This window comes from Sphaeramia orbicularis, chromosome 8, assembly GCF_902148855.1.
Source record: "Sphaeramia orbicularis chromosome 8, fSphaOr1.1, whole genome shotgun sequence".
In the NCBI taxonomy this organism is placed as follows: domain Eukaryota; kingdom Metazoa; phylum Chordata; class Actinopteri; order Kurtiformes; family Apogonidae; genus Sphaeramia; species Sphaeramia orbicularis.
In genome coordinates this window covers 14,462,681-14,477,226 of record NC_043964.1, presented here as the reverse complement: position 1 = coordinate 14,477,226, position 14,546 = coordinate 14,462,681, and the positions used below count along the sequence as shown (strand labels likewise).

Genomic DNA, 14,546 nt, shown 5'->3' with positions numbered 1-14,546 from the left:
GATGGGTTCATGCTGGGTCAGGAGGTCACTGATGTGTTTTGGTCCTAAACCATTCAGAGCTTTATAGACCATAGTATAGTGCTTCATCTAGCTATATATGTATTAAGTAAGGCTGCCGACATCTTTGGTACTTGAGTGAAGAATTGGTTGGCCTGGCATTCTTGGACTCCAGTGTGACACCAGAGCAGAAGCAGCTGATGGTTCACAACATGATGGAAAATGAAGGTTCAGAGGTTCCACTAAAGCGTTGTGATGCCCTTAATCAAGCAGATTATGAAGGGAAGCAGATCAGTGATTTTGTCACCACCAGCACGATGCGTTTCTTTGAAAATTTGGATCTGCCACAAACATTCTTAAGAATTCCTCCAGAAGACTGGGCTGATGGCGAAGACTTTCAGAAGGCTGCTAAAATTGTGCATTGCAGAAAAGTTGTCAATGATGTTGCTGAAAGAAGGATGAAGCTTATTTAAGACTTCAACTGTAGCCGAACAAAAAATGAAGATCAGAAACAGTACTTGCTCCAAGTTGTCAAAGAACACAGGAACATTTTTTGTAATTTCAATAAAGCAACAGTGGTTGCTGGACTTCCTAAGTAACATTTTTATGCGAGTTGCAGTTTGAGTTTTGAGAAGCAAAATTACAAATTATTCTAATATGCCTTATTCATTTGGCTAGTTATGTTATAGTATATAGAGCAATCTTCATGTGTCTTGTGCAACCTCTAAATATTAATTAATTTGCATAAAATTTGGACCGAAGTAATTTGGCCAGATATGGAACCAAATGCAGGGTTCTAATCCAGAGAATCTTAAAAAAATTTTTTTTGTACCACCCTAATAAGTACATATGTATTAAGAATGAAAAACAAACGAACAAAAACCTGGGGGATCATCTCAAGTTCTAAACAGAAATAAAGACAAAACATGAAAGGCTTTCTTATCTTTAAAATATTGTAGAGGTTTGTACAAAATAACAAACTCATTCCACCAGTGATTTATACATGGATCAGTTTTAAAGTATCTGCATTTGTTAATGAAAATTTTCCATATAAGATTAAAATGTTTAACATAAAAGTTGAATTTTCATTACCACATAGGCCAAATTTAACAGCCTTCCAAGTTAAAGGTTGCATTTCCACCCTGTTGGACTTAAACCAAATCCTTAACTCATTCCAAAAGGCCTGTACTGGATTGCACAGAAAAAATAAATGCTTCAAATTTTCTGTGTTGCTTCACAGAACACACAGTTATTCACTTTTAAGTTGAACTCTGAATGCAGTAATGTGAACATGGATCAGGCATAAAATGAAGGCGCTTATATTTTGGTACATTTATTGCACTTTCAAGACAATTTACAACAGTGCAAACTATTTCAAAGTAACCATAGCTCAAAAGCATCAAATAATACACCCATCTACAACATGTTACAATAAAAGTACAGTTCCTCTTGTCTGTAACTTCTGATCGTAGCATGCAGTTCAATAAAATGTTATTTCAGTTTTGTTTCTCTCAAAACAGGGCTCACAGCAATCTCCTGTTTGCATTGTAAGTTTAAGAACTCAAACATAGTCATTTTCAGGGTCCTAAAATACTCATGACCTGTTCAGTGAAAGTGCTATCACATTTCAATGCCCATTTGGTTGGGAAGAAAACGGTCAGTGTGTGTAAGGTGATATTTTGCATTTAGTAACACTACAATGTTTGTTTTTTTTTTTTTTTTTTTTTAGGTTTTTATATTTTTATCCCACTGTACATCTCATTTCTGAATTATCAGTAACTTGTGCATTTTTCACAACAACCAAACAAGAAGGCTTAATTTACAATATTTTTCAAATTATCACAATCTGGCTTTTTTAATTGCTCAGCCCTAAAAATACATCATAGTGTATTCAAAACACACCACACAGTAACATTTCAAGCAACCCCAGTAACACTGGCAAAACACAGATCTGTACAGTCCATCCTACATTTTGGTGTCAGTATAAATTTATTCATGTTGTTTCTTGCTAACTGTATAATCTCATATTCTTATGTTTTCTAATTAGAGATAACATTTGCAGTCACATTTACCCCACATTAATCCTTCACATAGAGAATTCCCTGACTCTAAAACAGAAAAATATAGTTGTTTGAATTAATGTTGAAAATATTACAGATGACAACTCTAACTTATGCTGTATTTTGTATTAATCCATTTCTTCATGTTTTAGGCTGCTTAGCAGCTTCGGAAGAGTTCACTGTCAATGTCTCGTAGGTCCTGACCAGCCAGACGTGGTGGGGTGGTGCATGTAATGTTGTTATATATGGTGATGGTAGTGTCAGGCTCCTCACCCTCTGCATGGGTCTCAACTCGCCGAGGAATCACCATTGGATGCCTCAAACTGTAGTTTCTGAGAGGGAGGGCGCTGCAGTCACATTTCCACCGATTGCCAGAGAGCAAAAGTTTCTCCATATTTGCTGGAAAATCAGGGACCAAGTTTGTCAGGGTGTTTGCTCTGAGGTCTAGATAGCGCAGCTTTGGGAGTAGCTGCTTTGTGCCATTTTGCATGAACTGTCGACACTCATTGTTGGAGAGAAGCAAGTACTCCAAATTCCTGAGGCCAGTGAATGAGGGTGCTGTAAGTGCCTCCAGCTTATTAAAACTCAAGTCTAGTCCCAAAAGGCCGACCAGGTCTGCAAAACTGTGGCGCTCCACTGTGGAGATGTTGTTGTGCTGCAAAAAGAGCCGCCGTAGACTGGACAGTCCAGTGAAGGCCTGAGACGTGATCCTTGTCAGACAGCCTCTATCCAGATGAAGGCTATGAAGCTTTGACAGACCTCTGAAAACTTGGTCTGGGAGACTCTGGAAGCAGCTTCCAGACAGGTTGATAACAGCCACATGAGAGAGGCCTGTGAAACTGCCCATTTGCGCCTCCTGGACTTGGTTGTGTTCTAGTTCTAGGACTTCCAAGTGACCAAGGCCTTCAAAGATTCTCTCCCCCAAAGCTCGTATCTTGTTGTAACTGAGTCGTAGCTCTTCTAGATACTGGAGATCACGGAAAGTCCGTGGCCTAATTCCATTGATGGAGTTGTTAGAAAGACGAAGCACATGAAGACTGTGCAGACCAAAGAAAGTGTCTTCATGAAGAGAAGTCAGTTTGTTATTTGTGAGATCTAGCCATCTGAGTGACTTCATGCCTGCAAAAGCTCTAGGCACCACTGTTACAATCTGATTCTGGGCTAGGTAAAGCTTTTGCAATTTAGTGAGTTTAACAAACACATTAGCTTTGATCACCTTGAGGAAATTCCCAGTTAGATCTAACTCTTTAAGCTCAACAAGGTTTTGGAAAAGTTGTGGCTGCAAGTAAGGAAGTCTGTTCCCTGCAAGAACAAGCTCTCGTAGACCATGCAGATCATGGAAAGCTGTTTCAGGTAAGACTGCTATTGAGTTCCACCCTAAGTTTAAAAGCCACATGTGTGAGAGTCCAGCAAACAGTCTGTCCTCAATACGAGTGAGCTGGTTGTTGTGCAGACTTAGCGAGGCAAGGTTGGGTGTATTCTGGAAAACTGTACCTGGTAACGCCCGGAGGCGATTTCGCTCAAGGTGAATGTGAGCCAACGACCTGAGTCCTTTGAAAGCTTGGGGGTCGATCGTCACCAGTTGGCCACTTTGCAGGTTCAGAAAATCCAGGTTGGTTAGATCCTTAAAGGAAGTTGCTTGGAGTGTGGTAAATAAATTTCCATCTAGCCATAGAGAATGAGTGGACGTCGGCATGTCGGGCGGGACTTGGGTAAAGTTTCGAGCGCTGCAGTACATGTTGAGCTCCAAGGTGTAGTCATCGTGCAGACAGGTGCAGCCCTTGGAGCATGGGATAGGCTCTTCAGTCACCCTGTCTCCAGCTGGGTCAGGGTTGGGCAACACCACTGATGTTCCCAGTACCCACAACACCAACAGCACAATGGTTTGCATACCACCTACGAATACAACACCAAATATAAATACATCATAAATGCTGTCTTGCATATTCTCTATAAAATATGTCTTCCTGTATATGAATTTGCATAATTCAGTTGTTTAATTCTAGAATATATTCCTTACCTTGTAGCTGACAGGTCTTGATTGGAAACAGATAGACAGTCAAATACTGAATGGTTGACTCTTGTGCAACTGTTTGTATGCTACATGGAAAGACTGCCAAACCCCTTCCTCTTTTTTTTTTTTTTTTTAAGTCACTGTACACATACAATTAACCCATTCATTTCCATCAGGCTTGTGATGAAAGTTTTTGATGTAGTGACCAGTTTTTCCTCAAGCAATTAAGTTTAGGCCTACATCTTTTTTCTCTTCAGTTTTCACTTTTTTACTTTAAAATTATTCCATTTATAATCCATAAAGTGATGTCTTCAGTTGTAGAGCTGTGATGTCTTTATAATAAGATGTAAGATTTTAACCTCAGTAAGTTGTCATCATGACTTGACTAACACTATTTTGGGCCATAATCATGTGAATACAATTTGTTCTTAATATATCTTGGACATAATTTGTCCTGAGGTCCTCTCATATTTTAGTGGCCTTTGGTGTTTACTAAAGTCAGGGTCCTGTCTCTGAGTGCATTTACTGTAGATTTGAACTGATATACATACACAAATGGAGATAAGACAAACCCATTGCACTGGACCTTTGCATCATTTACACTGACTATATAGCACATGCATTATTGGTTCATATATGGACACAACAGAAGATTAATTTAATTTACATCATTATTCTATATTCCACTGTCTCACATTAAATATGAATTTATAAGGAGTATATTTAATCCACCAGCTTGCCTTGTTTATTTGAATAAATCATGAATGACTATGTGCATAGACTTCATTCAGATAGTATTACCAGTATCATCTCTGTTTCATTCACTTATTTGACAGTACAGGGGTCAGTGTGGGGCATTTCCTAATCACATCTACAGCTGTAATGACTAACTTTCTGTTTACTCTTTTTCTTGGTATCTGGGTTCTTTTCGACAGCCATGAACTGGTCATGCTCTAAAGTACAACAAATCCAGATAAGACTGTGTGTCTGCAGATTAATTTTATTAGTTATTGTGCCAACTGTGAATTCAAATCAGCTTAACCTCCTAAGACCCAGGAAATGTCAGCAAAGTACAAGTTTTTTGTTTTTTTTTTAATTAAGTAAGTGCCTATATTGGAAACATCATGATGCAACAGTTTTTTTCAGATGCAGTTTTTAAAATTTTTATGGAATGTCCTTTGTGATGGACAGTTTTCTTTTCTTTTTTTTTATATGAAGTTGTGAAACTCTTGTCCACAAATGTGGACAGAAAACCCATAGCTGGGTCTTAGGAGGATAAAGGAAATTTACCACATAGGCCATATTATCCAATTTGATGTCTGCTGGTTTCTGATGCACATTTATTTTTTGACAGGTGTTTTGTTTGGATAGGATATCCTTTACAGAGTGTGAAATCAACCTTATTTATGCTGGATTACTATTTAAAAGCTGAAGTTTTATTAGAAATATTATTTAAAATGCTTTTACACCACCAGTTTACCACTTTCTATTGAACTGGCCCCAAATGAAGCTATTATCATCTGTACTGACCCAGAAGACAAAGAACTGTAGCTGACTCTAATGTTTCTCGTCAGTAGAGAGCACTGCTGCTCTGTTGTATGTATGGCAACCAGTTTTATGTGTCCTCTGTCAGCAGAAACAATTACATTTTTACTGAACAGAGTATGAATAAGAGTGATTTTTTTTTAGACAAATATAATGCGAATTCATTACTAACTTTAACATTGCACTTAACAGCAGCGCAGTAGCGATGGTAAGGGAGATTGACTTTTTATTCCAGGAGACAAACATCAAATCCTTTCACAAACAGAATAATAAAACACTGCAGTTTTTGCTGCTGTTTCAGTAAAAAAAAAAAAGCCTTATGATTTGTTGCTCCACTGACAAACACCTCTAATTGGCTCATTCCCTGTCACTCAAGCAGACATAAAGGTTTTGTGGTTTGTCAGGTGCTCTGGTCTTTCTGCGTGGAGTGGAGCCTGCCGGAGCTGAGTGTGCTCGCTTCTATAAGGAACATTTTTTTTTTGTGCCTCCTCAGCAGAGGAGAAGAGTCCTGAAAGGCATGATGTCAATCTAAATTGGATGGAAACGTGATGATCAGTGCTAAAACCCATCACACTACTTCCTTCACTCTGCAAGTACACTTCAGGAAACTGGTGTATTCTTGTAATGCCAAGGAAGCCCTGCGCAAACTTTTAACATCCCTTAAAAACACAGACTGTTAATAATTTTAAGCTGATGTTTCTTGGTGCCATCTGTTTGGATTGACAAATATACCGTAGTTTTCTCTCAATATATCCTGATGTTTTAAGTTCAATTCATCAAACACTAAATATGTTTGAGTTGTAACTGAAAAAATATTTCTTTTAAAGTGATGTTTTGACAGAGACTTCATTATTTCTGTTTATTTTAGTATTGTTTCCTAGGCTGCTATCCTCGTATCCTACCCAGTTTACTGTACAGCTGATTCACCTCTGAATCCGTGCACACAGCTTCCCCTTTTCTCTTGTCAGATATAAAAACTGTGAGATAAATGAACACTGAGAAGGCATGTGTTTAAGGTGTTAGCTGCCTACAGTATCCTTTTAACCTTGTATCTTTTTAAAGCAAAGATAGCTGAGCCCCCCCGGTACAAGGCTAAGTGAAGCTCAGATAAGTACATAAAAGGCAGAAGCTGACTGCAGAGAAGTGAGCATCAGGACGAAATAGCTTATTATCTACACAGCTATAAAGTGACAGATGACACCTGCCGTGCTACTGCCTTTGGTTATGCATAATGTCGGACCCTCCTTTTGGTTTCACTGACTGCACATCAGAGTGGTGCATATATAAAAGAAGAATTTCAAGACAGAATAGTCTTTCCCCCGTTTTTATGTCTTAAAAACAAAGATATTTGAGCTAATTCTGAGCAAATCTAACCAGAAATTATATAAAATCTAAGTAGGAACACTTGGGCAACTTTTCAATATATGATTCTTCTTAAATAGCTGTTTTTGTCACTTCTAATAAGCATAGCATTATCATTTTTAAAGCTCTATTAGTTTATCTTTTCTGTGACTAGACTTTAATTCATTGAAGATATCAATAGTCAAGGATGTCAAAATAATTTTAGTTGTGGACACAGTAAGTAAGTAAGTATATTAATGATCAAAACTGCATTTTTTCCCCTTTGTTTTAGTGTAAAAGAGAAAAATTACATGATGAAAATGTTAGAGATTTTCTTGTGATCAGACAAGTAGCTGTCAAACGCTTCCTGGTGTGACATGTCTAAAAACAGCTGATCGGGCCAGGACACTTTTCAAGATAAAATTTCCCAACCCAACTGTGTTTGTTCTCCGCTCCATTGGAATGGAAGACATGACAAATGTAATCAGTATACATGATGAAAATATTTACAATTCCAAACTATATTTTCACAAAAATGTGAATAATATAAGCAACCATGAACAACCTAATAATAAATGCAATTTCTACAATATTCTGCCTGTTACTAAATATTTTCTGTATTTGTAGATCCACTGTGATCTGTAAGTCATGTGTGTGCATGTGTAAATGAGAAGCGGAGGCATAATATTGATAGAAGTGCACTTTTAGTTTTTTGTGCTGAAACAAAGAGAACAATTTTGAGTTTTTATTTTTGTCAGTTATGCTATTATTTCACTGGTCTGGCTCACTGGAGGTCAAATTTGGCCAAAAAAATGAGTTTGACACCCCTGCTTCATAAGATCAAACCAGGAAAAATATGGCCACAACATTGGCAAATTGTTTTTTTGGAATAAAAGAACATTAATATCTTTCTAGCAGTGCTGTGTTTGTAGTAGGACCCTGTAGAGACGTTAAAGGATGACTCTCTTTTCTCAGTCTGTTCATTTTGTTTAATTGTGTTTTTTTTTTTGTGGTGCAGGATCAGTGTGAGAACAATCCAACAAGTGAAATGAGATAAAATGATGATTTGCACAATATTGCAGGAGAGGAACAAGACTGTTTTCTTTATATTGGGACTAACACCACTTTTCAATTTAAGATTATTCTTAAATAGCTGTTTTTATCGCTTCTAATAAGCAAAGCAATGCCATTTTTGAAGATCTATTAGTTTATCTTCTCTGTGGATAGACTTTAATTCAAGCTTTAAAAGATTAAGCCAAGAAAAATGTGGTCACATCATTGGCAGATTATGTTTTTTGTAATACAAGACAATTTGTTTACCCTTAAGAGTGTTAATCTTTTTCTAGCAGTGCTGTTTTTGCAGTAGGACCCTGTAGAGATGTTAGAAAAATGAATCTCTTTTCCCATTGTCTTCATTCTGTTCAATTGTTTTGTTTTTCTTGATGCAGGATCAGTGTGAGAACAATCCAACAAGTGAAATTAGATAAAAGGAGGATTTGCACAATATTGCAAGTGAGGATCAAGAATGTTTTATTTATATTGGGAGTAAGATTAGCTATTTTTCAATTTAAGATTATTCTTAAATAGCTGTTTTTATAGCTTCTAATAAGCAAAGCAATGCCGTTTTTGAAAATCTATTAGTTTATCTTCTCTGTGGATAGACTTTAATTCAAGCTTTAAAAGATCAAGCCAGGAAAAATGTGGTCACATCATTGACAGATTTTTAAAAAAATTGTTTTTTTTTTCCACAAGACTATTTGTTTACCCTCAAGAATATTAATATCTTTTTCTAGCAGTGCTGTTTTTGCAGTAGGACCCTGTAAGATGTTAAAGGATGACTCTTTTTTCCCATTTTGTTCATTCTGTTTAATTGTTTTTGAGGGGTTTTTTTGGTGCAGGATCAGTGTGAGAACAATCCAACAAGTGAAATTAGATAAAATGACGATTTGCACAATATTGCAGGAGAGGAACAAGACTGTTTTTTTTATATTGGGACTAACACCACTTTTCAATTTAAGATTATTCTTAAATAGCTGTTTTTATCGCTTCTAATTAGCAAAGCAATGCCATTTTTGAAGATCTATTAGTTTATCTTCTCTGTGGATAGACTTTAATTCAAGATTTAAAAGATTAAGCCAAGAAAAATGCGGTCACATCATTGGCAGATTATGTTTTTTGTAATACAAGACAATTTGTTTACCCTTAAGAGTGTTAATCTTTTTCTAGCAGTGCCTTTTTTTGCAGTAGGACCCTGTAGAAATGTTAGAAAAATGAATCTCTTTTCCCATTGTCTTCATTCTGTTCAATTGTTTTGTTTTTCTTGATGCAGGATCAGTGTGAGAACAATCCAACAAGTGAAATTAGATAAAAGGAGGATTTGCACAATATTGCAAGTGAGGATCAAGAATGTTTTATTTATATTGGGAGTAAGATTAGCTATTTTTCAATTTAAGATTATTCTTAAATAGCTGTTTTTATCGCTTCTAATAAGCAAAGCAATGCCGTTTTTGAAAATCTATTAGTTTATCTTCTCTGTGGATAGACTTTAATTCAAGCTTTAAAAGATCAAGCCAGGAAAAATGTGGTCACATCATTGACAGATTTTTAAAAAAATTGTTTTTTTTTTTCCACAAGACTATTTGTTTACCCTCAAGAATATTAATATCTTTTTCTAGCAGTGCTGTTTTTGCAGTAGGACCCTGTAAGATGTTAAAGGATGACTCTTTTTTCCCATTTTGTTCATTCTGTTTAATTGTTTTTGAGGGGTTTTTTTGGTGCAGGATCAGTGTGAGAACAATCCAACAAGTGAAATTAGATAAAATGACGATTTGCACAATATTGCAGGAGAGGAACAAGACTGTTTTTTTTATATTGGGACTAACACCACTTTTCAATTTAAGATTATTCTTAAATAGCTGTTTTTATCGCTTCTAATTAGCAAAGCAATGCCATTTTTGAAGATCTATTAGTTTATCTTCTCTGTGGATAGACTTTAATTCAAGATTTAAAAGATTAAGCCAAGAAAAATGTGGTCACATCATTGGCAGATAATGTTTTTTGTAATACAAGACAATTTGTTTACCCTTAAGAGTGTTAATCTTTTTCTAGCAGTGCCTTTTTTTGCAGTAGGACCCTGTAGAAATGTTAGAAAAATGAATCTCTTTTCCCATTGTCTTCATTCTGTTCAATTGTTTTCTTTTTCCTGATGCAGGATCAGTGTGAGAACAATCCAACAAGTGAAATTAGATAAAAGGAGGATTTTCACAATATTGCAAGTGAGGATCAAGAATGTTTTCTTTATATTGGGAGTAAGATTAGCTACTTTTCAATTTAAAATTATTCTTAAATAGCTGTTTTTGTTGCTTCTAATAAGCAAAGCAATGCCATTTTTGAAAATCTATTAGTTTATCTTCTCTGTGGATAGACTTTAATTCAAGCTTTAAAAGATTAAGCCAAGAAAAATGTGGTCACATCATTGGCAGATTTTTTTTTAATGTTTTTTTTTTCAACAAGACTATTTGTTTACCCTCAAGAATATTAATATCTTTTTCTAGCAGTGCTGTTTTTGCAATAGGACCCTGTAGAGATGTTAAAGGATGACTCTCTTTTCCCATTTTGTTCATTCTGTTTAATTGTTTTTGGGTTTTTTTTGGTGCAGGATCAGTGTGAGAACAATCCAACAAGTGAAATTAGATAAAATGACGATTTGCACAATATTGCAGGAGAGGAACAAGACTGTTTTTTTTATATTGGGACTAACACCACTTTTCAATTTAAGATTATTCTTAAATAGCTGTTTTTATCGCTTCTAATTAGCAAAGCAATGCCATTTTTGAAGATCTATTAGTTTATCTTCTCTGTGGATAGACTTTAATTCAAGATTTAAAAGATTAAGCCAAGAAAAATGCGGTCACATCATTGGCAGATTATGTTTTTTGTAATACAAGACAATTTGTTTACCCTTAAGAGTGTTAATCTTTTTCTAGCAGTGCCTTTTTTTGCAGTAGGACCCTGTAGAAATGTTAGAAAAATGAATCTCTTTTCCCATTGTCTTCATTCTGTTCAATTGTTTTCTTTTTCCTGATGCAGGATCAGTGTGAGAACAATCCAACAAGTGAAATTAGATAAAATGATGATTTTCACAATATTGCAAGTGAGGATCAAGAATGTTTTCTTTATATTGGGAGTAAGATTAGCTACTTTTCAATTTAAGATTATTCTTAAATAGCTGTTTTTGTTGCTTCTAATAAGCAAAGCAATGCCATTTTTGAAAATCTATTAGTTTATCTTCTCTGTGGATAGACTTTAATTCAAGCTTTAAAAGATTGAGCCAGGAAAAATGTGGTCACATCATTGGCAGATTTTTTTTTAATGTTTTTTTTTCAACAAGACTATTTGTTTACCCTCAAGAATATTAATATCTTTTTCTAGCAGTGCTGTTTTTGCAGTAGGACCCTGTAGAGATGTTAAAGGATGACTCTCTTTTCCCATTTTGTTCATTCTGTTTAATTGTTTTTGGGTTTTTTTTGGTGCAGGATCAGTGTGAGAACAATCCAACAAGTGAAATTAGATAAATTGATGATTTGCACAATATTGCAGGAGGAACAAGACTGTTTTATTTATATTTGGACTAACGCCACTTTTCAATTTAAGATTATGATTAAATAGCTGTTTTTATCGCTTCTAATAAGCAAAGCAATGCCATTTTTGAAGATCTATTAGTTTATCTTCTCTGTGGATAGACTTTAATTCAAGCTTTAAAAGATTAAGCCAAGAAAAATGTGGTCACATCATTGGCAGATAATGTTTTTTGTAATACAAGACAATTTGTTTACCCTTAAGAGTGTTAATCTTTTTCTAGCAGTGCTGTTTTTGCAGTAGGACCCTGTAGAAATGTTAGAAAAATGAATCTTTTTTCCCATTGTCTTCATTCTGTTCAATTGTTTTCTTTTTCTTGATGCAGGATCAGTGTGAGAATAATCCAACAAGTGAAGCCTGGAAAGTTGAACAGGTACGATTTAACTATTTCCACATCACACAAACTGGCTCAGCCAACACTGCCATCAGCTGGTAGATCATTTGGATGTCACAGGTATTTGAAACAAAACAAAGGGGAATTGTGTTTTCTTTGAGAGAGACAGCTCGAAAACAGTCTTTTTCATAGTGGAGTGCATAGTGAGTGAGCTCCGGGTGGTTTTTCACTCGTCAGATTGGTGGAGCCCTGGTGTCACCTCGACACCCCTGCAGTGGCTATTAATGGCCACTTTAAGCTCGCAGTTGAGTCACTGCTTTCTAGGGGGGAGAGGAAAAAAAAAACCCTTCAGCTTTGTCTCGACATCTGCAAGATGCCGGATCTCTGCCACTGTTTCATAATTGAATGTGATCATTGTGACCAGAGCAAATCATCGCAGCTGACGACCAATTAAGTCTTTTGTATTTGCCAGTGAACTGCTTGAACTCCACTGCAGCTCGATGATTAACCATATATTTTAATTATTTGACGATGATTCAGCCCATAATTAAGAAACTGAAATATTTAGTTGAGTTTTTAAGAATTTACACCTCAAATTAATGAATGGTTGATTCTCATGAACATAGTACAAAGACTTTTGCTTCCACATATGTTTCCCCGTTGAACTGATACTAAATGTTAATCCATGCTTTTAGTTCTAAATACAATCACGTTCATTACAGTTAGTTGTAATGAAAGGCATCAATGTGCAGAATATGCAGAAAAATTGATAGATATGTAAAAAAATCTGCATTATATAGGTGAAAACAGCTCAACATTCACTTCTTTTTGAGTTTTCCCACTTATTTCATGACTTTCAGTATTGTATTAGATAAAAATAGACATAAAAAAACAATTAAAGTCCGTTCTAAAACCAAACATAAAACACTAAACCAAGAACATACATGGGTGCTTCTATGAAAGTGGTCTTAAAAACAGGACATGGGGGCTACAAATTCAAACCAGATGTAGAATAATGTTATGAAGCAAATCTGCAAGCACTTTGGGTCTATTGTAAAAATAAATATTTACTGAGATAAAAGAGAAACTATTTTTCAGATGAAACACATTTTGATATTTTTTATATTTTTTATACAAAAATCTGCATGTAACACAGTGAAAGGACATGGGAATTATGTGCTACTATTTTTTTAATATGTTTTTATTCTCTCACAAGTACATTTTAGGAATTGAACTACTTACGCAAGGCAGAGTGTTTCACAAAAATGAGTGCTGTTGCAAAATAACTCACGATTTATATGTGTTTAAATGGACAGGTTCTGCATGTAATGCTAGTGGACACGATGGGTTACACGCGACACCTGGAATGAGACTGAGATTCATGAAAAACCTGCTCGTCTGGATTACAAAAACCACTAGGATTGACAAATTTAGCACAGTGTCTTTATTTATAGCGGTATATAAGACCATTTCAAGCCAGCCATATTTTCACACCTAGGTAGCTTTTCCTGTCCAACTTTTGGTCCTATTTTTGGTCCCAATATTTGATTAAAAATTCATTAATTTTGGGATGGCTCGGAGGAAGAGTATAATTTTTTTGCATTTATCTGAGGTCATCATTAGGTACATCCTGGGGGGGAAGTATGTCTAAATTTCTCTTTTATTATTGGGTTTAAAAGCTGGTACCAAAATGAACCCAGTTTCACAGAAGCACCCATGACTCTACATCATGAAATTTGCATTAAAAAAATCAACTCATCATATTCTGTCTAACCTCATTAATTTTTCGCTTTTTTTCACTCTATTCGAAATTACTGGATTCACAAGGAAGCAGTGATTTTGCAGCGTAAAAAACCCGCTTTAATCTGATCATTTGTGTGTGGGTTTGAATCCAGAGTAATGTATTGAAACATCACAGTGATACAACAGCACACAGGCTGCAGAAGGGCTCTTTTTGTCACTGAAATCTGGTAGGTTTAAGAGGCTTCAGTTCCCAAATGGATATTGATTTTTAGGCCTTTCTCAGGTGGTAAAACCAGTACAGAAACTCAAACTAACCCTGCCAGAGTCTCATATGGATCTGCAAGTGTCCTGTGATGTCCCTGAACGTCTCCTGTCTCACATCCACACCTGGACTGGACACTCATTGAATTTTCCTAGACAACTGAATTTAAAATCATGGGCACATCTTTAAGTATTTATAGACATTTCTGTAACATTTTAGTAGTTGAAATATGAAACAAAACTACACTTTTTTAAAATATGCTTAAGGGTAGTAGGTATCACACAAAATATGTATTATTATTAACATCTACACCATATTTTCATACTAATAATTCCTTGATCCTTTGACACATGATTACATTTTTCACATTAATGTACATTGTGATTTAATTTCAAAGTATGACAAAGAAAAATGAGAAATTGAACAGTCATTTATGTTATTTATGTTAATTTACATTTACTCTGGTTAATATTAATGAAAGTAATGACTAGGTTTATTACTTTCAGAATAACACCACACTTTTAGATTTTCTCAAAGTAAATCAATTTGGTTAGGTTATGGAATAAAAAAGGTTTTTTACATTTATAATATAATCTCAGAATCTGTCATTCT

General features: G+C 35.3%; 1 protein-coding gene across 1 annotated transcript; it reads right to left on the bottom strand.

Annotated features, from left to right (window-relative positions):
• Positions 1-2,214: 2,214 nt before the first annotated feature.
• Positions 2,215-3,948, bottom strand: igfals (insulin-like growth factor binding protein, acid labile subunit). The gene has a single exon (XM_030141804.1). The coding sequence runs from the start codon at positions 3,946-3,948 to the stop codon at positions 2,215-2,217; it is 1,734 nt and encodes a 577-aa protein (XP_029997664.1).
• Positions 3,949-14,546: the final 10,598 nt, after the last annotated feature.